Raw genomic sequence first — 26,545 nt, 5'->3', positions numbered from 1 at the left:
AACAGGAAGCCAAGACAGGGCTTTGAGAGAGGACTGATGTGATCTGACATATTGTTAAGAGTTTACTGTGGCTTCTGTACTGAGAATAGAAAGTAAGGGGGCTAGAGAGAAAACACAGAGACCAGTAATCCATTCAATAGAACCGAGTGGGTTGCTCACTTGCTTCCTTATACGTGCTGTGCAAGGGAGAAGATTAGTAGTGAATACCCATTAAACCTCTGAGATTGGAAGGGTTGGCTTCCTCGAGGGAAATGCAATTTCCTTTTGGCAGATAAGGAAATATTCCTAGGTGATGCAGAGGCATCCTCTCTCCTATTAGTGGTAACTTGGTGACAGGAAAGTGAACTTGCTGGCTCTGGCCCACCTGGATGTTTCAGATCTATTTCTGGAATACGGGGTGTATGCAGTATGCGTGGAGCTTCTTCCTTTTATCCTGACTTGCAAGTTCCTAATTGGGTTGAGTTCAGATTCTGTGTCATGGTTCTGTTTTTCTGGGAGAAGCTAATAAAGAAGGAAACTATGTATTCTTAGGTATAGGACAAATGGAATATAGTAATTAGGCAGCATTGTGTCTTCACTGGACAAAAGCCTTAAGCAGCTCAGGCAAACACCAAACAAAAACTTGACACATGCATACAGATGTAGATACCTGGTGAAATCCTAGAAAATGTGTTCTCATTTTATTCTCTGGTAGTGATATTCTTTTCACAGAGCATTCCACACTGTGATAGTTGTATCATTAGGCTGATAATCTCAAGTTAATTCTCTATTGCTTCTTACTGTATACTGTTGATTTAAAGCAGAAGGCTGAGCAGCTTAGAGATTGCTCTAAGAAATTGCAGCTTTAGGTGGGAAAGAAAAATAGACTACCTTTAGATGAGAAGTGTAGTTAAATTTGAATGGAGCAAATGTCTTTGTGTAAATGGGTGTTTGCATTTGTTGAGTAGAAAGTAATTTCCATGTGTCCCACATTGTGTTTAGGATGGGGCTGGTCAACACAGAGCCTGCCCCAGAGATGCTGATCTCTATCTCTCTGTCTGATATATATATAAGCTTCTTTAATCATTCTGTACTGTTGTTTATTTGGTTGGTGTACTGTTTAGCATAACACTAGTTGTAATAAATAAAATTTCAATGGCCAATTACAATGAAATTTAATTTTTTTTGCTCATGTAAAGGTCCAGTGTGAGTGTTCATGGTTTCCAGGTACCTTTCTTCCAGGTGATGATTCAGAGACTCAGGCTCTTTCCATCTGAGACTCTGCTATTCCCTAAGGTCTCAGTCTCCTGCATTCAGTCAGCAGACAGATAAAGAAAGGAGAAAGATAGTTCCTGCATGAGCAGCCAGTTCTCAGCTGCAACACTTCTCTGAGGAGAGGAAGCACTCATTTTTAGTGAATGGGTAGCTCACCCTGCTACACATGATTTCTAATTTTTTCAGTTGCCGATAGCAGTACTTTTCAATAGCTCTGAACAAATGGTTTTCTTTTCTATTTGAGATTAATTTATTTCAGATATATTTCTAGAAGAGAGAGTACTGGATGGAAGTTTTAATTATAAAATAACAGTGAATATGTTTTATTTAATAAATGTATTAGAATTCTAATTGAACCTATGAAGTTGTTGGCTGTGAGCCAGCCACCTCCAATTCATTATTATTTAGGTTTACTCCAAGAATATTTTTGCTATCTTGTATTTAGGATAATGAATGCTGTAAAAACAACAAATATATGTACACTGTCATATTTAACTACAGGCTGTTTGGTTATCATATTTTATCCTACACAGAATGTGTTAACTGATTTAGCAAAACAGATACCTGTACTGTTAGACTAAATTACTTAGACAATACATGTGACTTGAGCAGAAAATTAAAACATATGTCTAACAGTCTTGACATTCTTTTGTCTTGCTGTATTTTGGGGTGGCAGATTGGGAGATGGTTTAAACGACTTAACTCCCATGTACATATGTGTGTATATATTTATTTATTAAATCTCAAGAATTTTTCTGGGAACTGTGGAAAGCTTGAATACATAGATGGAGAGAAGACTCTATGGACTCAGCTGCAGGTTGCCCTCCAAAGAGTTTGCACCATTCCCCCCCCACTACCAGTGTATTAGAGCATGTTTCCCTTACACTTTTCACATCAAGCATTTTGATCTGTCCCAAAATTATTTATATAAAATTCTAATTTAGTTATCATTTATTTAATTATAGCTAAAGTTGAATGTCTTCTTAAACATCCATTATCCATTTTTTTTCTATGAAATCTCTCTATACAGTTGCCCATTTTTATGTTTAAGTTTTGGCCCTTTTATAAGTAGATTTTGAAGGAAATATTATTTATTTTCTGTTTCAGGAAAATTATGGCTTTTATGTATATTGCAAATATTTATTTTTAGTTTGCTGTGTTATTATTTTGTTTATATTTTCCATGTTGTATTTTTATTAAATTTTATTGGCGTATAGGTGATTTACAATGTTGTGTTAGTTTAAGGTGTACAATGAAGTGAATCAGTTATACATATATGTATATCCACTTTTTAAAAAGACCTCAAATACCCAAAGCAATCTTGAGAAAGAAAAACAGAGCTGGAAGAATCAGGCTCCCTGACTAAAGACTGTACTACAAAGATACAAAAATAATCAAAACAGTATGGTACTGGGAATTCCTTGGCAGTCCATTGGTTAGGACTCAGAGTCACTGCTGAGGGCCCAGGTTCAACCCCTGATGAGGGAACAAAAATCCCACAAGCCATGCAGTGTGGCCAAAACAAAAAGAAACCATTCTGGTACTGGCACAAAAACAGAAATATAGATCAATGGAACAGGATAGAAAGCCCAGAGATAAACCTGTGCATGTGTGACCTCCTAGTCTATGACAGAGGAGGCAAGAAGATACAGTGGAGAAAAGATGATCTCTTCAATAAGTGGTGCTGGGAAAACTGGACAGCTACATGTACAAGAATGAAATCAGAACACTCCCTAACACAGTACATAAAAATAAATTCAAAATGAATTAAAGACCTAAATGTAAGGCCAGTTACTATAAAACTCTTATAGGAAAATATAGAACACTCTTAATATAAATTGCAGCAAGATATTTTTTGATCCACCTCCTAGAATAATGGAAATAAAAATAAATTAGACTTGACTAAATTTAAAAGTTTTTACACAGCAAAGGAAACCACAAGCAAAATGAAAGACAGCCCTCAAAATGGGAGAAAATATTTGCAAATGAAGCAACTAATAAGAGATTAATCTCCAAAATATACAGACAGCTCAGGAACCTCAGTAGCAATAAAACAACCTAATCAAAAAGTGAGCAAAAGGTTTAAATAGACATTTCTCAAAAGAAGACATACAGATGGCCAAAAAACAGATGAAAGTATGTTCAACATCACTACTTATTAGAGAAATGCAAATCTCAGCTGTAAGGGGGTATCAGCTCACCCTGCTCAGAATGGTCATCATCAAAAAATCTATAAACAATAAATGCTGGAGGAGATGTGGTAAAAGGGAAACCTCCTATAGGGTTGATGGGAATGTAAATTGATACAACTACTTTGGAGAATAATATGGAAGTTCCTCAAAAAATGTTGAATTTTAAAATATTTGTATGTAGTTAAATTCTTTGATCTTTTTCTTTTATGATTGCCAGGGTTTTGGTTTTATCTACTCTGAAGTGTTTTCTTTTTACTGTTTTACAGAATCAGCTTTTTTTTTAAGCTTTAATCTCCATTTTGCTGGTTTTGATAATATAGTTAGTTATATAAGATGTTACCACTGGGAGGAGCAAGGTGGTGGGTAGAGAGAACCTCTTCTGTGTATGAATTTTACAACTTCTTGTGAGTCTATAATTGTAAAAGTTAAAAAAAGAATAAGCAGAAGATAAAATCACTCTAATCCAGAAGTACTCCATAAGAAAATTCAGTAAACCTTATCCTAAGTAACCCTGATCACTAAGTGTTCAAAGAAAACAAACTTTATGCATTAAGTGCTAGTGTGACCTGTTGGGTTTTCTAATAGTGTGATCTGAGATAGTGTAATGAAAACAAAAAAGAGCAACTACTCTGCACCTGTGTAATGCTGCTGCTGCTAAGTCGCTTCAGTCATGTCCGATTCTGTGCGACCCCATAGACGGTAGCCCACCAGGCTCCCGTGTCCCTCGGATTCTCCAGGCAAGAACGCTGGAGTGGGTTGCCCTTTCCTTCTCCAATGTTAGTAGTGATTTACTCATTCAGAGAGTGTATTACAACTTCTAAAGCACCTTTACATAAATATTGTGATGTAATTCTCTTAACACTTCTGTGGAAGTATGTGTATATTTCCTGCTGTACACATGTGGAAACAAACTCACAGGAGTTAAGTGACTCTGTGTGAGGCTACAGAATTCCTAAGTGACAAAATTGTACTGTCACCCAAGCTGATGCTATTTCTAATAAACCACAGTGACCTTTGGTCTTTTTGACTCTCTTTCTGAGCGGAAAAGAACTCTGCCTGTAGAATAGGACATAGCCAGGTGGCCTGATAGCAGCTGTATGAGCTTTGCTGGGACAAGAAGAGCTATCTGAGGTATAGAATAGGGGAAATGTTTTTTGTGGTGCAGAGGGGAAGATGGACATGGTCAAAGGGGCACAATTGCTATATTCATATAGCTACCATGATTAATGAGCTAGTAATAGACATGGGGCTCCCCTGGTGGCTGGAGCTCCCCTGGTGGCTCAGATGGTAAAGACTTGCCTTTAATGTGGGAGATCTGGGTTCGATCTCTTGGGAAGATCCCCCGGAGAAGGGAATGGCTACCCACTCCAGTATTCTGGCCTGGAGAATTCCATGGATAGAGGAGCCTGGCAGACTACAGTCCATGTGGTCACAAAGAGTTGGACACGACTAAAGCTGAAACTCCAGTACTTTGGCCGCCTCATGCGAAGAGTTGACTCATTGGGAAAGACCCTGATGCTGGGAGGGATTGGGGGCAGGAGGAGAAGGGAACGACCGAGGGTGAGATGGCTGGATGGCATCACGGACTCGATGGACGTGAGTTTGAGTGAACTCCGAAAGTTGGTCATGGGCAGGGAGGCCTGGTGTGCTGCGATTCATGGGGTCGCAGAGTTGGACACGACTGAGCGACTGAACTGAACTGAAGTGACTTTCACACATACTAATAAATAATTTTAGTACTAAATATGTCCAAGTATTATGCTTAGCATTTAGTGTATATTATTTTATGTATCCTATATAATTCATTTTTATTTTCATTTTATAGTTGATGATACCCAGGCTTAGAAATGTTAATATGCCCAAAATCATGGCTGGAGAGTAGCTGAACTCCGATTGTAACTCTGGGCTACCTGATTCTTAATGAGTCTGGGGAGAAGAGACTGAATGAAAATAGAATTAGATAAACATCTTTTTCCGTTGCTACATTTCCAGAAAAGGCAACTACTCTATTTTTAGTAAGTTGCATGTGATACTCTGTGATGTGAAGGCACTTTTCTTGGTAGTTAGCCCTTTGCAACCAGACACAAAGTTAATAGAGCTGTGTCAGTTTTTCTCTTGCTTTCCTTTGCCTTTCTCCCAGTCCTGGGTCTAGCAGCTGGCCCTACACACGGTGAGCATTGGTTTGGATTACCTTTGGGCTTACCTGCTTAGAACCAAGACAGTAGGTGGTCTAATGCTGGAACATATTTTAACAAGACTTGTTTCCTTACTCTCAGCCTCCTGTTCTTCCTGGTTTTATAGATGGTGACCGTTTTTGAATGAAACCAGAAATTTAAATTGGAGAGAAGCCAGGTCTACCATTAGGTAGTTTAGTGATCTCTCCCTCTGTAAGAATTATAAGTCCCTGGAGGGTAGGGACTCCTGTCTGAATAACTCATTCAGATTCAACAGACATGTGCTAATAAGAATCACTATGTACCAAAACACAGTGCTAAGCTCTTTATATCTGTAATCCTTGCAATAATCCTGTGAGGTGGAGACATCATTTTTATTTTGCAGATGAGGAAAGTCTGAGTTCAGTTGAATGTCCCAAGATTATATCCCTTGTCACTGACAGGTGTGGGATTTTAACTCAGATCTCTCTGGTCCCAAGTATATCTCCTCTCACAGAGCTGTGGGTGAATTGTTAGATGCACAGGAATACCTATTAATTGTAGGTGCATTATTTTTGATATTTGAGAGTTTTGCTCTTCTGAAACTTGATTACCTATGATGCACAACCACTGTCAGGAGAGTCTTCTCAGGTTTTTTTCCCAGCTGCCTGTTGGCTGTCCGTTCATATCTGAGCAGTTTCCCTGCCTCTGTGAATGTCTGTTTCATGTTGCCACGTCTCCAAACTTTCTTCTTTCAGTCCATCTCCATGCTGTAAAACAGTACATACTTTAAAAAATCTGATTATACCCATCCTCTGTGTATTAAAAATTTTGTAATAACTTTGCATTGTTTTCAAGCTAAAGTCCCAGCTTCTTAATATAATCTATAAGGCCCTCAGTGTCTGTCCTCCTGTCTCACCCTGTTACTTGTATCTCTTCCCTCTTCCTCCAAATCACATACTAGTATTTTCTGACCTCATGACCAGTCTGGGTTACGGTCCCTTCTCCATGTCCTGTTTTCCTTTTTAATAGCATTTATTACACAGAATTGTGATTGTTTACATGACTGCATTCCCCCATCAGTCTCTAAGATGCTCAAGCTCAAAAACGGTACCATCTTCACCATCTTACTGCCAGCCAAGCACAGTGACTGGCACACTGTGTCTGGTCGACAGACATTTACTGCAGATCCTTTAGGTAGTTTTGAGTCTAACACCTTGTAAATTCAGGCAAATAGTCATTTGCTTCTATTTGGAAGCTGTAATGAGAACAACATTCAGTCATATAGAAAATAAGAAAAAACTCTCTGTTAAGAGTACTTGTCTTCTATTTCTTATATTTCTTTAGTGAACCATAGGCGGTATGATAAAAATAATGATTATATCACATCAAGTGCAACGTCTGTCTTACTTTTGCCGTACTTCAATCTTGAGATTTCTTGCAGACCAGTCTGAATTTTGTATTAAAGAGAATTCAGAAGATCAAGAACAGGTGACTTATTTAAACTGAAGACTGATTTTCAAAGAAATGATGTTATAAATTTAACAAGTAGTAAAGCATCAGATTACTTGTAAATTTAACTTATTGAACTATGCCCAGAGCATGGCTTCTCAATATAATGGTCAAATATCATGGGAAGAGTTTGCACAGTGTTCATGAGAATTACACCAGAAATTCAGATCACCTTGTAAGTAGGAAAACACACACTGCCGCTGTCGGGCAGGGAATGGGATGAGCGCCTCCGTCCAGGTACAGGTAATGTCAGGGTCTGTTTCTGGGTAGTGGAAAAGGTAGTGCAAAGGTCAGTAATTTTATGTCCCCAGGGAAAAATCTCCTGGGGTTTTTTGTGGCTAATTAAAAGAAATGGTGCCTAATTTAAAGAAATTTTTTTCTCGGATTTATTGCAGGCAGTGGAAGGACAGTTGGGAAGAAGGCACAGGATATTACTTGATCTGGAATGCAAATTAAGAAAACTCAGGAAAATATAATCCAGTTTGGAACATAGCTGGGTTGGGAAGTAGTTGTAAGATCTGCTGAACCATCTTTATAATGTTTTTAAAGTAAAAATAAATGTATTTGAGTTCAGTTTCTACCTAAATGTGAAGAATCTGCCTTTAGTTACAGTGATGTACACTGAGAATAAAAAGGTGGGGGAAAGTGTTGTGTGAGGCAACAATTAAATCCTAGAGCTTAAAAAAATTAAAAATAAAAATAAATCCTAGAGCTTTTAGGAAAATGAAGTAGCATGAGAGGTAAATAAAGGGGGTGGGAAAATTGGGCCACAGACAGTGGAAACACCTGCTTGTATTGTAACTGGTGCCCTGTCTTGATCCAGGTATAAAGGATGGGGCAGAGTAAGCTGATGGCTGGAGAATAGAGGTAGGAAATGAGATGGAGTATGAGAAGGTAACTTGAGCCCTAAGGAAGAATCTGAGTAGTTTCTGTGTTCTGCTTTTATCCTCTGTCTTCCTTTCTGAATTTCCTTCTTCACTGAACTGGTTATATGTGCAGTGTACACAAACTAATGCAGAAATCTTTGCTATCTCCCAGGCACTTGCAGAGACAGCTGTATTTCAAAACCCTTTCTCATACGTAAACTTTGGAAGCCTTGGTAGAATATGTCAGTATTGTAATGCCAGTTTGACAAATGAAGAGAATGACTCAGGGAGGCTGTGCTGACTTGACAAAGGTCACTTAGTGATTTGTCTCAGGGTGGGAATTTCAGCCAGTCTCCTACCCTCCCATTTTGTGAAGCAACATCCTTGTAGACTATGTGACCATTTATGTATATAGTAGATGTTTGTAGGGGTGGTATGGCCTTCCCAGATGATGCTAGTAAAGAACCTGCCTGCCAGTGCAGGAGACTGGGGTTGGATCCTTGGGTCTAGAAGATCCCCTGGAGGAAAGCAAGGCAACACACTCCAGTATTCTTGCCTGGAGAATCCCATGGACAGAGGATCCTGGCAGAGTACAGTCCATAGGGTCACAGAGTCGGACACAACTGATGTGACTTAGCACTCATGTACTGTCCTTCAGACACCCAGGATCCAAGACAGGGTTTTAGACAGCTTTTGATCAGAAAACTGGGGAGGGTGATCTAAACAATTTGTTGGCCTTTATCTTCAGATATTATGAGAGATTTTGTTCTACACAAGGAGACTATTTTTCATTATAAATGGTGTTGCTCACAATAAGACTAAAAGGTTCATTAAGCTAAAAATATTAGAAGGAAACAATAACATTTCACAGAAGCAGTTGTGGAGAGTACATTAAAGTTAATGAGTATTAGGCTACTTTATTTGTAAGACTTCAAAATTTTAAATATTTTCAGGGAATATAAACTAGTTCCTGTCCACTTCCTGATCACTCTCCTAGACTGTAGGTAGGATGTTTGACCATTTTCTCTAGGTTTGGAGGGAGGTCTCAAGGTAGGTGAAATGAATGGGCTCTTGCACAATGCCAGATGACTTTGTTGAAGTTGTGCATCCCACACACTTTCCCCCTATAAATCACCAATTCTGCACCGATCCGGACTTAACTTGGAGGATTGAGGGCTTCATATCTACTGTGGGTAGTTTTCTTTTCCAGTAGAGTTCAGTGGAGAGGGCAATGCTGAAGTTGAAAGAGTGATTGTTTAATACTGGGTTCTTAGGCATGTTATACCTGAATTTATAATCCACCCTCTTGCCTAGGTCTGAAGGCAGGCAGGCAGGCAGTCAGTCAGTTCTTCAGTTGTGTCCGACTCTTTGTGACCCCATGAACTGCAGCACACCAGGCTTCCCTGTCCATCACCATCTCCCAGAGTCCACCCAGACTCACGCCCATTGAGTCCTTGATGCCATCCAGCCATCTCATCCTCGGTCGTCCCCTTCTCCTCCTGCCCCCAATCCCTCCCAGCATCAGAGTCTTTTCCAATGAGTCAACTCTTCGCATGAGGTGGCCAAAGTACTGGAGTTTCAGCTTTAGCATCATTCCTTCCAAAGTAATCCCAGGGTTGATCTCCTTCAGAATGGACTGGTTGGATCTCCTTGCAGTCCAGGGGACTCTCAAGAGTCTTCTCCAACACCACAGTTCAAAAGCATCAATTCTTCAGTGCTCAACCTTCTTCACAGTCCAACTCTCACATCCATACATGACCACAGGAAAAACCATAGCCTTGACTAGACGGACCTTAGTTGGCAAAGTAATGTCTCTGCTTTTGAATATGCTATCTAGGTTGGTGATAACTTTTCTTCCAAGGAGTAAGCGTCTTTTAATTTCATGGCTTCAGTCACCATCTGCAGTGATTTTGGAGCCCCCAAAAATAAAGTCTGACACTGTTTCCACTGTTTCCCCATCTATTTCCCATGAAGTGATGGGACCGGATGCCATGATCTTAGTTTTCTGAATGTTGAGCTTTAAGCCAACTTTTTCACACTCCTCTTTCACTTTCATCAAGAGGCTTTTTAGCTCCTCTTCACGTTCTGCCATAAGGGTGGTGTCATCTGCATATCTGAGGTTCTTGATATTTCTCCCGGCAATCTTGATTCCAGCTTGTGTTTCTTCCAGTCCAGAGTTTCTCATGATGTACTCTGCATAGAAGTTAAATAAGCAGGGTGACAATATACAGCCTTGACGTACTCCTTTTCCTATTTGGAACCAGTCTGTTGTTCCATGTCCAGTTCTAACTGTTGCTTCCTGACCTGCATATAGATTTGTCAAGAGGCAGGTCAGGTGGTCTGGTATTCCCATCTCTTTCAGAATTTTCCACAGTTTATTGTGATCCACACAGTCAAAGGCTTTGGCATAGTCAATAAAGCAGAAGTAGATGTTTTTCTGGAACTCTCTTGCTTTTTCCATGATGCAGCAGATGTTGGCAATTTGATCTCTAGTTCCTCTGCCTTTTCTAAAACCAGCTTGAACATCAGGGAGTTCACGGTTCATGTGTTGCTGAAGCCTGGCTTGGAGAATTTTGAGCATTACTTTACTAGCATGTGAGATGAGTGCAATTGTGCAGTAGTTTGAGCATTCTTTAGCATTGCCTTTCTTTGGAATTGGAATGAAAACTGACCTTTTCCAGTCCTGTGGCCACTGCTGAGTTTTCCGAATTTGCTGGCATATTGAGTGCAGCACTTTCACAGCATCATCTTTCAGGATTTGAAATAGCTCCACTGGAATTCCATCACCTCCACTAGCTTTGTTTGTAAAGATGCTTTCTAAGGCCCACTTGACTTCACATTCCAAGATGTCTGGCTCTAGATTAGTGATCACATCATCATGATTATCCAGATCGTGAAGATCTTTTTTGTACAGTTCTTCTGTGTATTCTTGCCACCTCTTCTTAAAATATCTTCTGCTTCTGTTAGGTCCATACCATTTCTGTCTTTTATCGAGCCCATCTTTGCATGAAATGTTCCCTTGGTATCTCTAATTTTCTTAAAGAGATCTCTAGTCTTTCCCATTCTGTTGTTTTCCTCTATTTCTTTGCATTGATTGCTGAAGAAGGCTTTCTTATCTCTTCTTGCTATTCTTTGGAACTCTGCATTCAGATGCTTATATCTTTCCTTTTCTCCTTTGCTTTTCGCCTCTCTTCTTTTCACAGCTGTTTGGAAGTCCTCCCCAGACAGCCATTTTGCTTTTTTGCATTTCTTTTCCATGGGGATGGTCTTGGTCCCTGTCTCCTGTACAATGTCACGAACCTCATTCCATAGTTCATCAGGCACTCTATCAGATCTAGGCCCTTAAATCAAGGAGTAAGCATCTTTTAATTTCATGGCTGCAGTCACCATCTGCAGTGATTTTGGAGCCCCCCAAAATAAAGTCAGCCACTGTTTCCACTGTTTCCCCATCTATTTGCCATGACGTGATGGGACCAGATCCATGATCTTCGTTTAAGCCAACTTTTTCACTCTTCTCCTCTTTCACTTTCATCAAGAGGCTCTTTAGTTCTTCTTCACTTTCTGCCATAAGGGTGGTGTCATCTGCATATCTGAGGTTATTGATATTTCTCCCGGCAATCTTGATTCCAGCTTGTGCTTCCTCCAGCCCAGCGTTTCTCATGATGTACTCTGCATATAAGTTAAATAAGCAGGGTGACAATATACAGCCTTGACGTACTCCTTTCACGATTTGAGACCAGTCTGTTTTTCCATGTCCAGTTCTAACTGTTGCTTCCTGACCTGCATACAGGTTTCTCAAGAGGCAGGTCAGGTGGTCTGATACCCCCATCTCTTTCAGAATTTTCCACAGTTTATTGTGATCCACACAGTCAAAGGCTTTGGCATAGTCAATAAAGCAGAAATAGATGTTTTTCTGGAACTCTCTTGCTTTTTCGATGATCCAGCGGATGTTGGCAATTTGATCTCTGGTTCCTCTGCCTTTTCTAAAACCAGCTTGAACATCAGGAATTTCACGGTTCATATTACTGAAGCCTGGCTTGGAGAATTTTGAGCATTACTATATTAGCGTGTGAGATGAGTGCAATTGTGTGGTAGTTTGAGCATTCTTTCGCATTGCCTTTCTTTGGGCAGTAGTTACCCTTTCTCATCTGTCTGATTTGCTCTGGAAGGAATTGTCTTACCTATCATTCCTGTCTGGGTTAGGCAGTTGCAGCCAAGATCATGGTTTAAAGTCTTCTTGAAGAGTAAGGTGTAGAATAAAAGAGCTGATCATGAGACTCTCCTTATTCCATTTATACTAAGAACTTACTATGTGGCTTTAAGGAAGTCTAGTCTTCTTCTAGACACAGGTTTCTGCAACTGCAGAATGAGTTTTGGTCCATGGTAGATAGTGATTGCTGAATTTGATTGACTGTAAGTTTCATTCTCTCTAGCTGTGGTACAGAGACACAGGACTTTATTAAAATATATTTCAAATGTACAAAATTGTATGTCTAAAAATTATATGCTGGAGGATAATAAACACATGCTGACTAATATTAAACATATTCCATGTTTCTCTTTGATTTTAAAGTAACAAAACATTTAGCATTTGAAGACTACTGGGTACACAACCTAATCCCATTCCATATCTTCTCTTTCTCCTTTTTCTATGGTAATCACTGTTTTGACTTTTTAGCTTTATATGACCATACCTGGTTCATACTTTTCACCATAGGTGTGTAACTATAAATAATACATAGGATTGTTTTTAATGTTTTAAAACTTTATATAAGTGGCATCATATTAACATACCATTCTGCAAATTTGCATTTTTGCTCTCCATTATATTCTTGTGTATATTTTGATATTTGATTATTGGAGAAGTAGTTCATTTATTTTAACTAATACTCCCTTATTAAATATAAATATAAATATACCACAGTATATTTATAAATATACTTATATAAATATAAGTATATAAATATACCACAGTTGGTATGACCATTTTCTTATTGATGCACAGTTGCATTGTTATAAATTTCTCACCACTCTATAAATAATATCCCAGTAAACATTCTTGCATAAACTTGTCTCCCACTACATGTAAGTGAGCATTTCTCTAATGCATACACCTGGAAATGGAAGTTTTTCCAGATATTTCATACCCCTCAAAGTAGTCAATCACTGAAACTCTGACCAATTGTGTGTGAGATTTCTAGTTGCTTTAGTTTATTGCCAACACTTGACACTGAGTGACTTTAGGAATTTTGCCATTCTGGTGTATTTAAAATAATTTCTTATTGTTACAGTTTACATTTTCCAGATTGGTTGAACACATTTTTTAAATTTTTTTAGTGTTTGGGTTTTCTTTTCTGAAGTAAGTCTCTGTTTTTGACTATTTTTTCATACTGGATTATTTTACATTTTTAATATTGATTTTTATGAACTCTTTATATGCTATGGATGTATATTTTACAGTAGCATGTGTTAGGATTTTTAGTGTGCAACTTATTTTCTATGAGGTGTTTGCTTTTAATTTAATAAAATTAAATCTGATTGATTTAATTGTGACAGATTGTATTTTGCAAAGATAGTCACAGTGGTATTTCCTATCTAACATGCTCTTCTAAAATTTTGCTACTTCTTCCTCTAGGAATGAAATCTGTGTCTCTTGCACCTGAAATTGGGAAGGACTTTGTGACTGTCTAGAGTTTGGCAGAAATGCTGCTGCTGCTGCTGCTCAGTCGTTTCAGTTGTGTCCAACTCTGTGCCACCCCATAGATGGCAGCCCATCAGGCTCCCCCGTCCCTGGGATTCTCCAGGCAAGAACACTGGAGTGGGTTGCCATTTCCTTCTCCAATGCGTGAAAGTGAAGTCGCTCAGTCGTGTCTGAGTCTTAGTGACCCCATGGACTGCACCCTACTAGGCTCCTCCATCCATGGGATTTTCCAGGCAAGAGTACTGGAGTGGGGTGCCATTGCCTTCTCCAGAAATGATGCTATATGACTCCAAAGCCAAGTCACAAAAAATGCCATTCACCTTTTCCAGGCTATCTGAGATGGTTTTTTTGGGAACTCATCCATCATGCTGTGAAGAAGTACACATAGGCAGTGGAGAGGTACACAGAGTGAAGGACTGAGCCCAGAGCTCTGACTGAGCTCCCAGTTGACAGTCAACACCAACTTACCAGCCCTGTGAGTGAACCAACTTAAAAAGTGAGTCCTTTATTTTTCTCCAACTTTTTGGTGTATACTTGATAAATAAAAATTGTGTGTGGTGTACAACCTGATGTTTGATATATGTGTACACTGTGAAATTATGACCACAATCAAGCTAATTAATTAATCTGTCACCCTCAAAAAGTCCCAAGAAAGGAAATCCTGTCATTTGCAGCAGTGTGGATGGACCTGAATATAACCAATGTATAATAATATAATGAAGGACCTTACATGAAATAAGCCAGACACAAAAAGGCATATACCTCATGATCTCACTCATATTATTTGAATCTAAAAATGTCAAACTCAAACTCAAAAAAAAGGCAAACTCATAAAAGCAGAGAGTAGAAGGTAGAATCCAGGGCCTGGTGGTGGGGTTGTAACTTAAAGAAATTCTTTCCTATATCAAGACTGTGAAGATATGGATATATCTATTCACCTTAAAGTTTTAAAATTCTGTTTAAAGTTCTGCTGTTATCTTTTGTGTGTATATATATATTCAGTTCAGTTGTTCAGTCATGTCCGACTCTTCGCGACCCCATGAATCGCAGCACACCAGGCCTCCCTGTTCATCACCATCTCCCGGAGTTTGCTCAGACTCATGTCCATCGAGTCCGTGATGCCATCCAGCCATCTCATCCTCAGTCGTCCCTTTCTCCTCCTGCCCCCAATCCCTCCCAGCATCAGAGTCTTTTCCAATGAGTCAATTCTTCGCATGAGGTGGCCAGAGTACTGTAGTTTCCGCTTTAGCATCATTCCTTCCAAAGAAATCCCAGGGCTGATCTCCTTCAGAATGGATTGGTTGGATCTCCTTGCAGTCCAAGGGAGTCTCAAGAGTCTTCTCCAACACCACAGTTCAAAAGCATCAATTCTTCAGTGCTCAGCCTTCTTCACAGTCCAACTCTCACATCCATACATGACCACAGGAAAAACCATAGCCTTGACTAGATGGACCTTAGTCAGCAAAGTAATGTCTCTGCTTTTGAATATGCTGTCTAGGTTGGTCATAACTTTTCTTCCAAGGAGTAAGCGTCTTTTAATTTTATGGCTGCAGTCACCATCTGCAGTGATTTTGGAGCCGCAAAAAATAAAGTCTGACACTGTTTCCACTGTTTCCCCCCCATCTATTTCCCATGAAGTGATGGGACCGGATGCCATGATCTTCATTTTCTGAATGTTGAGCTTTAAGCCAACTTTTTTGCTCTCCTCTTTACTTTCATCAAGAGGCTTTTTAGCTCCTCTTCACTTTCTGCCATAAGAGTGGTATCATCTGCATATCTGAGGTTATTGATATTTCTCCCGGCAATCTTGATTCCAGCTTGTGTTTCATATATACATATAAACATATGTGTGTATATATATTAATATATATGTATAAAATTTGTATATATATATGTTAATATATACATATAAACATATATGTGTGTATATATATAGAGAGAGAGGAGAGAGAGAGAGAGAGAGATGGGAGTGGGAAGAAGGAGGGAGTGTGTGTGTGCATGTATGTATGTGGAGTGAAAGTCGCTCAGTTGTGTCTTAACTCTTTGCGACCCCATGGAGTATACGGTCCATGGAACTCTCCAGGCCAGAATACTGGAGTGGGTAGCCTTTCCCTTCTCCAGTGGATCTTCCCGACCCATGAAGCGAACCGGGGTCTCCTGCATTGCAGGTGGATTCTTTACCAACTGAGCTATCAGGGAAGCCCCATGTGGAGAGAAGTGGCACTCTAATTTTTTTCCCATACAGGTAAACAATTTTTCTAACACAGTATTATTGGTGAGTCTATCTATAGATTTTAATGCTACCTCTCTGCTCTGTGTATATTTACATATACTTGTGAGTCTGTTTCCAAGTGTTTTATATTTTCCCTCAGTTTGTTTGCTTATTCCCATACCATTATCACATTGTCTCATTTACTGTAGCTTCAGAGTCAGTCTTCACATCTGTCAGAAGAAATTTCCCTATTTGGTCTTTTTACTCACAATTGTCATGACAATTTTTGGCCTTTTGTTCTTCAGTATAAATTTTAATAGTTTGTCAAGTTCTATAGGATACTTTGTTGATATTATTTATAGATTAATTTGAAGAGAGTTGTTATTGCTATGCTTCTTGCAGTTTTTAAATTGTAAATGGCAAAAGAATGGACATACAGATCTATAGAATACCTAGTTCAGACATATTTACACATATGTAAAAATTACACATTCTAATTGTTGTTCATATAAAGGAGTACATTTTTCTTTTTATTTAGCTATACTTTACATGCAATAAAATAAACCTATTTTAAGGGTGTAGTTTGTTGAGTTCTGAAAAATGTATATATGCCTATAACACATATGTCAGTTGGGGTATGATCCACAACTCAGTGAGCTCCCTCATGTCTCTTTCTAAATAATTCCTTCCCATTCAAAGGCAGCTACTGTTCACCTGTCACCATAGAATAGTGTAATGTGTTTTTCTTATTTTAAGAAATAATTCAGTATGGTTTTTAAAAAATCTGGTTTCCTTTCATCATTATAGCTTCCATGAGATTCATCTGTGTTAGTGCAGATAGGCATGGGTTTTTCCATTTAATTGCTGAAAAGTACTCCATGATAAAAATATACCACAATTTACTCATTTTCCTATTGATGGACATTTGGATTGTTTCCAGTTTTTTACTATTAAAAATAAAGTTACTAAGAATATTCTTGTATAAGTCTGTATGTGGATATATGTTTCTATTTCTCATGAGTTAGTACATGGAGTGAAATTTCTAGGTTGCAAGGTAGATGTTTATTGAACTTTTTAAGAAACTGCCAAATGGTTTTCCAAGATGGTTTTATTGTTTAAACTCTCACTGGTAATGCATGAAAGTTTCATTTGCTCCACATCCTCACCAATATTTATATTAATTTTCCTCATTCCAGTAAGTGTGTGGTAGTATCTAGTCATTTATATTTTTCTTATTGCTAGTCACACTGAATATCTTTTCATACACTTATTCACCATTCATATTTCTTATTTTATTAAGTTTCTTTCCCATTGTTTACCTGCTTTTAAACTTTGGGTAGTTTATCTTTTTGTTCGTAAATCATAAAATCTTTAAAAATATATTCTGGATATCATTTGTGGCAGGGATTTGTGTTTTTTGATGGTATCTTTCAAAGATCAGATCTTGGTTTATGAAATCCATTTTATCACTTTTTTATGTCTGAGACTTTGGCATGCTATCTAGGGGATATTTTTTATAGACTTTATTTCTTTAAGAGAAGATTTAAGTTCACAGTGAAATTGAGAGAAAAGTACAAAGACTCTTCCTATACCCCTTGCCCCCACACATGTATAATTTCCTTCATTATCAACATCTCCTACCAGAGTGCAGCATGTGTTAAAATTGATGAACCTGCTGTGACACATCAAAATTACCCAAAGGCCATAGTTTACTATCAAATTACCCATAGTCCAATGTTAGGGTTCACCCTTGGTGTTGTACATTCTATGGGTGTGGATGACATGTCCCCTATGGGCAATGACATGTCCCTGTCATTCTACTTTGTGTACATATTAATAGATGCTCTGTATCTACTGCTGTTAGATACAGAGTAGTATCATTGGCTGTAAGGAATCAGTCAGTTCAGTTCAGTTCAGTCGCTCAGTCATGTCCGATTCTTTGCGACCCCATGAATTGCAGCACGCCACTATGAATATTTTTTTGCTATGTTTTTTTCTGTAAGTTTTCAATTTCAAGTTATTTATTGTGTAGGTGTTGAGGGAAGAATCAAGTTTCATATTTTTTCCAACTGAAAATGCAATTTTTCCAACACCATTTGATGAAATGATTGTCCTTTCAGACTGAATTACCGTGGCATCTTTGACAAAATGCAGTTGAGCATATATGTAGGACTCTATGTCTGGATTCTGTTTTCTATTTTGTAGATCTGTATGTCCCTCTTTATGCCACTTCAGCACTGTCTTGATCTTGTAATTTTGTGAGATCTTAATGCACGGTTGTGTAGTTTTTCAACTTTGTTCTTCTTCTGAAAAATTATTCTGGTTATTCTATGTTCTTTGTATTTTGATGTGAATTTAAGAAACAGCTTAATTTAAGAATTTAAGAATTTCTGTTCCCACTCAGAATCTAAAACCAGCTTTGTCATATAATTTGTCTTGTATTTGATTATACTGAGAGCAAAAGTTATGTGCTATCCCCAGAATGAAGGTGCAGTGGTTAAATTTCATATGTCAACTTTGCTAGGCTATGGTACCCAGTTGTTTGGTGTAGCAAGTTCAGATGTTACTCTGCAGGTATTAGGTAGATTTGACCAATATCTACAATCAGTTGACCTCTAGTAAAGGAATTTGCCCTCATAATGTGAATGAGCTCTATTCAATTAACTGAAGGCCTGAAAAACAACCCAAAATTTCCCAAAGAAATTCTGCCTCAAGCCTGTAGTGTAGAAATCCTATTTGAATTTCTACCCTCCCTGTTCTTCAGATTTAAGACTTAAGAACTGATACAAAAGGGTAAAAAATTCTTATTTTTTAGTTATTTGCAGCTCAGTAGATTTTCCCTTTGACTTACTATTAAGTGTGGTACAAATCCGAGAGTATGTGGCTAAGTCGCTTCAGTCGTTTCTGACTCTCTGTGACGCTATGGACTGTAGTCCATCAGGCTCCTTTGTCCATGGGATTCTCCAGGCAGGAATACTGGAGTGGGTTGCCATTTCCTTCTGGGAGAGGGGGAAATATAAGCTTTTATGAAGAAGAAAAATAAGAAAACATCATGCAAACTTTGCAGGAAGGACAATTTTTCAGTATAGAACACTATGGTTAGAATGACTGAAAATAGCGCCTGTTGGCAATCTGCATTTTACTAAGCATTTCCATATAACTAATTACACCTTCTTTTCATGCATCCTTGTCAACTCTGTGAGAGGCCCTGGTGCTTAGAATTCATGATTTAGTGAGACTGTGACACAAACAGAAGCATGAAATGAGTGCTATGACATGGCTAACTAAAGGTTAACTGTGGGGATACTTAAGAAGCATGGATCATCCTTTATTTAATTAATCACATGAAGGGTGTTACTAGTGGTAGGAGACATTTAAGAGAGGAAGGAGCTGAGAAGATGGTGGGAAACCTCAGCTTTTCTCCTGACTCCTCAAAGGGTCAGGCCTTGTGTATGCCACAGAGCTTTCTGAGGGACGAGCCATGTGTCAGGGAGCCCTCTACTTCCTCACTTCTCAAGAATCTTCTTGATTAGAGAGTCTTACAGCTCAGTGTCCCAAGGGACTTATTTATTCCCCTTGGAGAAATACCCATTGCTTATGTGTGGACATATAAAACAGCCATGCCTACATACTATATAAATATTTAACATAGCAAAGATGATCTTCTACAACCAGAAATTCTACTGAGAAAAATCTCATGATTAGGAGCTTGACTTCTATATCTTCCCCTGACAGACATTCCTCATGGGTGAATGCCTAAGCTTTGGGGTCTGTGTCCTTATGTTTCAGTGAGGTAATGCATGCTCTGAGATCCATGCTGGTACAAGAATCCTCCTTCATAAGAGAAAGTGAAAACTCAAGCCAGTTGTTGTGTTCCCAAATTTTTGGATCAGTTTCAATTTTGCTTGTCAATTTTGATGTAAAAATGATACAAAACCCGATATAATGTATATTTGTCTATATACTACCTTATACTACCCATTACCCTGACCCTCGTCCTACCTCATGGAAGTTCTGTGTCAGTTTTCATCATCACTGAATTCTCCTGCAATAACTATTTTTTGAGTAAATGAATGAATGATTGAATCTATATTTGGTAGTGTTTCTTAACATTTATATTTTAATTCCATTTGACTCTTGTCTCATGTCCAGAAGCTCTTTGTGGATACTGTTATTTCTTTGCTTGAAAGACTGTATCCTTCTTTCTTTCTTTCTTTCTTTTTTGACTGAGATTCAGTTTCATCTATGATCTGACATCATCCTGTATGTTAATTTTTATCTTCTATTACTCCCCAACCAAAAGCCACTTCTCACATATTTGACTTTTTTTTTTTTTTGATGGTAGAACTTTGCATGTCTGTGTCCCTACTTGTCCTTTCCTAAAACTCAATATGCAAAGCTTGAAGGCTGTGCCGTAAAACTTGTCACTTGATCATATTCTCTATTTGTTGCAGATAAAAGTAGAGAGTGGAGAGATTATTGTATACTTCAGGAGAATGTTAAAGTGAGAAATGTCACAAGTCTCTCAATTCTAGTGCCCAGGACTTACCTCTCCAGTAGGATTTTTACCTACATAGGGTACACATTTTTATGTGGTAGATTTTCCTAGACAAGAGGTTGCTTGCATTCAACTTGTATTTTAGAGACTTTCTTTTATTTTTCTCAGTTTTGGGTGCTTTTTAGACAAGAGAGGAATAAAAGGATTGCAGGGTGGGTCACACTTTGAAGCAAACAGAAATGCCAAAAACCCAAATGTTGTTCCTTTACATTTTGGCAACATTTTCTATAAGCCTCATTTTTCTAGCAAGACTGAGCCAGCTAATTAGTTCATGGTCTAGTTTTTACCTCCTGTAACTCTGCAAGAACTCTGTAGTATTAACTATCATTGCTGTTATTATGATCATCTGTACTTGAAAGTGTAGTTCCCATCATGACTGCACTCTAGTGAGGAAGCCCATGCACTATGGGATCACAAATATTTGAATTGTTAGAGGACTTGTCTTCAACCAGGTGTCATATTTTAACAAAGCTGTCATCCAGTAACTCGAAACAAATGTCAATGTAGAATTAATTTGTTTTATAATTAATATTCAATCTTTGGTGTCAAATGAATATAATAATTTAATGATAATAGTAATTAGACTCTATTGTAATTAACTTTAAAATGAAGAATACACCCAGAGCTGTAGAAAGTAATTTTGGGAGTTGATTTTTGTATTCTCTATAGTAGGAGACTACTGTAAAGATGTCAGCTTTGGGTAAAATAGTCTGTAAATTTAATGCTAATTCATTCTCAATTGCAAATTTAAAAATATTGACAAATGGATTCATGCTTTCATCTGGAAGAGAAAAAAATATTGATGGTCAGGAAAGGGAGGAAAGGCCTGGGGAAACTTGCCCTACCAGATATCAAAGTATACTGTGAAGTAAATGTAATAGGAATAATGTGGTACTGGAAAAGAAATAGATAGATAAATGAAAGAGAAGAGAATATTCATAAGTGGACTCTAGTATGTTAGAATTTTATATATGATGAAATAAGCACTTCTAATCAATGGAGAAAATCTTGATGATTCAGTCAAAAATCTTACAGCAGTTGGTCTGTATTAGCAAGAAATTTAAATCGGGTCTCTGTTCACATTTTATGCATCAGATCCAGCAGAATTGAAGATTAAATACATATTTTTGATATAATATGTTATTAAGAGAAAATCTCCTTCAAGTCAGTGAAAGGTGCCACAGCAAACTACTGAGGAAAAGAACACAAATTTGACTTCATGAAGTTTAGAATTTCTGTATGATATATTGTGACATTCATTCTTTCAATCAACTAATACTTGCCCTGTAGCTACTACATGCAAGGTACAACTGGGAACACCATAGAGTTACTATGGTGTACAGTGATTTAATATCTTAAATGTATAAAGAATTCTTACAAATCAACAGAAAGAAGATAAATAACTTGAGAAAAAAATGGAAAAAAATACAAATAAATGTAATTTATTACAGTATAAAAAGCCAATAAACAAATGACAAAATAAAAACTTCCTAATCAGAGATGTACTTTAAAAATACCAATGAGATATAACTTTTTATTTATCATATTAATAAAGATTTAAAGGCTTGATAATATCCACTATTGGTAAGGCTACAAGCAAGTAAATATCTCGACTTCTCTTGTGAAAATATAAATTACACAGCTTTTGGAGGGCAATTTGGCAGTGTGTAATAATGTTTAAAATGTGCATAACTTTATACCCAGCAAATCTATTTCTAGAAATGAATCCTAAAGAAATAACTGCCTAAATGTGCTGAGACTTATGCAAAAGACTTTCACTTGCAGCAATGCTTATAGTAACTAAAAGTGAAAATTACCTAAGCATCTATCCACAGGGATTCATTAAATGCATTGTGTTATATCCATACAGTGAAATTCTGTGAAACTGTCCCCAAAATAAGTTAATTATTTGTGTTGTTGTTGTTGTTTCAGTTCAGTTCAGTCGCTCAGTCGTGTCTGACTCTTTGTGACCCCATGGACTGCAGCTCGCCAGGCCTCCCTGTCCATCACCAACTCCTGGAGTTTACTCAAACTCATGTCCATTGAGTCAGTGATGCCATCCAACCATCTCATCCTCTGTCATCCCCTTCTCCTCCTTCCTTCAGTCTTTCCTAGCATCAGGGTCTTTTCAGATGAGTCCGTTCTTTGCATAAGGTAGCCAAAGTATTGGAGTTTCAGCTTCAACATCAGTCCTTCCAGTGAACGCTCAGGACTGATCTTCTTTAGGATGGACTGTTTGGATCTCCTTGCAGTCCAAGGGACTCACAAGAGTCTTCTCCAACACCACAGTTCAAAAGCATCAATTCTTCAGGGCTCAGCTTTCCTTATAGTCCAACTCTCACATCCATACATGATTACTGCAAAAACCATGGCCTTGACTAAATGGACCTAGTCACTAAGTAATGTCTGACTCTTTGTGGCTTCATGGACTGTAGCTTCATAGACTGCCAGGCTTCTTTGTCCATCAGGTTTCCCAGACAAGAATATTGGAGTGGGTTGCCATTTCGTTCTCTAGGGGATCATCCTGACCCAGGGATTAAACCGACATCTTCTGCATTGGCAGGTGGGTTCATTACCACTGAACCACTAAGGAAGCCCCAATTATTTGTACAACTACATGTAAGTGAAAGTGAAAGTCACTCAGTCATGTCTGATACTTTGCAACCCCATGGACTCTACAGTCCCTGGAATTATCCAGGCCAGAATACTGGAGTGTGTAGCCATTCCCTTCTCCAGGGGATCTTCCCAACCCAGGGATCAAACCCAGGTTTCCTGAATTGCAGGCAGATTCTTTACCAACTGAGCCACAAGGGAAACCCAACTACATGTAAACATGCCCATAATATATCCTTATATTTAAAAAGTCAGTTTTGTAGTATGTACAGAATGTCTCCTTTCAAAAGGATTTATGTGTAGGTATTAACAAAATATATAGATACATAATTATGCTTGAAGTAGCATAAAAGTGTTAATGATCATTATATCTGAGGTATGGGATTTCTGGGGATTTGTATTCCCTTCTCTAAATATATCAGTATGTTTTGGATTTATTGAAATTAAAAAAAAAACCTTTGCTTTCATTGGAAAAGGAGGTATATTTTCACTTGAACAAATTAAAACATGAGACCATAAAAATATTTTAAGGTCACAACCCTATTCTGTATATATTTACTGTGAGGATTTATAGACTCTTAAACTCAAAAAGCAGCTTTTTGTTGCTTTGACAACTTTGTTTTGTTGGTTCTTAGCAGTCATTTTGGTAAATGTTTCTTTAGGGCCAGATATGGAGAGTCACAATGATGACTAGTTTGTGATGCCTTACCCTAAAGAACATGATGTTCTATAATGTGATCAGTTTGATTTAGTAAGATGAGCTTTCAGCTGGCGGACACTGGTCAGTTCCCCAGCAATAGCACCTATGGAGTCCCTCAGTGTATTTGAGGACATCCTAAAGATTCATAACAGCAAGATTTACAGCAGTGACTCATGGGTTTAGCCTACTGCCTGTCTTTGGCCACCCTGGTTTAGATGCAGGCGCTCCTTTCACAGAGCAAACCAGAGTCAGGAGACATTTCCCTGAACACACTGATTTCCTAGAGTCCTTGCATGAGAAATCTGAGATTCTGATTGAATCTTTCCCACATATGCTTCAGATATATTTTCTCAAACTATAACCTCTCCCTAAATTGCCCTTCACTGCCTCTGTTTGTTTATATCTGCACATTCTCCAGTGTCCAATCAAAATGGGTTTTTTGTGATGTCTTTATTGACTCCTCACAGAAGTGATGTGCTCATTCCATAAGCTCCTGCAGCTTTTTATACCTCTTTTAAGTATAACATTGATTATGTACTGCCTTGTGGTCTCATGATGACTGTAAATACTCCATGTTCCCTAAGAGAATGTAAGCTATGTGGTCCCATCATTTACCAAGCACCGTATTGGAAACATATGAACTATGTATTTGTTGAGTAAGTGATGGATGAATGAATATTCAGACAGATTTTTTTTTTGTCTAGTTTTTTAGTTTGTCTAGTTTTGTCTAGTTTTTTTGTCTAGTGGTTGCATTACTACCTCCTAAGGAGTGTTTTGGAAATTTATAGGAGACACTTGTGGTCATCATAGTGATTGGGCAGAATCACTGACACTTACTGGATGTGACCTAGTTATACTAGGGCTTCCCCGGTGGCACAGTGGTAAACATCTCTCCTGCCAGTGCAGGAGAGGCAAGAGACATGGATTAGATCCCAGAGTTGGGGAAATTCACTGGAGAAGGAGATGGCAGCCTACTCCAGTATTCTTGCCTGGAAAATCTCATGGAGAGAGGAGCCTGGTGGGCTCCAGTCCATGGGGTCACAAAGAGTCAGACATGACTGAGTGACTGAGCATGCACATAAAATATAGGGGCTGTCCTTCAATATGTAGTATGATTCTTCACAGTGAGTAATTCTGAAGAATTACTTCAGAGTTCTAAACTCTGTCTCATGAGTTTTGAATAACCCACCATATATACAGGTAGGTGGAAAACATGTTCTTAATCATTTAGGACTAGAAGCAAGCTCCATTTTTTATATATAAAAGCAAAGTTTATTTTTATATAATTTTTCTCTTTACTAAATTCTCCAGGAATGTAGCCACTATGTAAATTGAGAAAAATTATATTCTTTTTTGTTTGAAGTTTTACCAAGTGTTGGTTCACCATTTTGGAAAATCCCATCACTGACTGCAGTGCTTTTCATCATGACTGAATTGCCAACATAGTACTCCTGCATTTGTAGAGGTTTCATTCACGCAGCCATCTGTTTTATGTGTTTTGGGGTGGGCATGCTCAAGCATTTACTTATGAAAATATATGTCATTTTATTATAGATTGCTTTCTGTCTATTTCTCTTTTATATTACCAATAAGATACTTTATTACTGTAAAATTGTGCATAGGAAAGCTATATTGTCTTTGAATTTCATTTCAAGGTAGTGAAAGGGGCATTAGTTCTGATAAGTTTGAAAACTCATCTAGGTTGTCAGTTTTTCTATCATTAACCATGGAAAACTTGGGTGCTTTGTTGCAGTTCCAGAAATGTTGTCTAAGTTGTTCTCAATGAAAATAAACTTACACCAATGGCCTCAGTTAAAAACTGACATTTCAACAGAGCTTGAGGGATATCTTTGAACATTCTTTGGCATTGCCTTTCTTTGGGATTGGAATGAAAACTGACCTTTTCCAGTCCTGTGGCCACTGCTGAGTTTTCCAAATTTGCTGGCATATTGAGTGCAGCACTTTCACAGCATCATCTTTTAGGATTTGAAATAACTCAATGGGAATTCCATCACCTCCACTAGCTTTGTTCATAGTGATGCTTCCTAAGGCTCACATGACTTCACATTCCAGGATGTCTGGCTGTAGGTGAGTGAGCACACCATCATGGTTATCTGGGTCATGAAAAATTTTTTGTATAGTTCTTCTGTGTATTCTTGCCACCTCTTCTTAATACATTCTGCTTCTGTTAGGTCCTTACCATTTCTCTCCTTTATTGTGCCCATCTTTGCATGACATGTTCCCTTGGTATCCTCTAATTTTCTTGAAGAGGTCTGTAGTCTTTCCCATTCTATTGTTTTCCTCTATTTCTTTGCATTGATCACTGAGGAGGGCTTTCTTATCTCTCCTTGCTATTCTTTGTAACTCTGCATTCAAATGGGTATATCTTTCCTTTTCTCCTCTTGCCACAGGAGTGGTAGCTGCACGGCACAGTAGTGACGTCTGCGTGGCGCAGGAGCTACCCCATGTCCAAGGTCAGGAGCGGCAGCCATGAGGTGATACACTACGTCCAAGGCAAGAAGGAGCAGCGGCTGTGCTTTGCTGGAGTAGCCGTGAAGAGATACCCCATGTCCAAGGTAAGAGAAACCCAAGTAAGATGGTAGGCACTAAGAGAGGGCATCAGAGGGCAGACAGACTGAAACCACAATCACAGATAACTAGCCAATCTGATCACATGGACCAGCCTTGTCTAACTCAATGAAACTAAGCCATGCTGTATACGGACACCCAAGATGGACGGGTCATGATGGAGAAGTCTGACAGAATGTGGTCCACTGGAGAAGG

General features: G+C 38.2%; 1 protein-coding gene across 1 annotated transcript in view; it reads left to right on the top strand.

Annotated features, from left to right (window-relative positions):
• TDRD15 (tudor domain containing 15) overlaps window positions 1-26,255 on the top strand; it is a 95,449-nt gene extending 69,194 nt beyond the window's left edge. The window contains exon 2 of the mRNA XM_040225703.1: window positions 26,173-26,255. Within this exon, the coding sequence (XP_040081637.1) occupies window positions 26,173-26,255 (83 nt within the window). The remainder of the gene's footprint in view (window positions 1-26,172) is intronic.
• The last annotated feature ends 290 nt before the right edge of the window (window positions 26,256-26,545 follow it).

The sequence above is a fragment of the Oryx dammah genome, unplaced genomic scaffold (assembly GCF_014754425.2).
Source record: "Oryx dammah isolate SB20612 unplaced genomic scaffold, SCBI_Odam_1.1 HiC_scaffold_25, whole genome shotgun sequence".
Taxonomy (NCBI): Eukaryota; Metazoa; Chordata; class Mammalia; order Artiodactyla; family Bovidae; genus Oryx; species Oryx dammah.
This window is presented reverse-complemented; position numbering and strand designations above follow the sequence as displayed.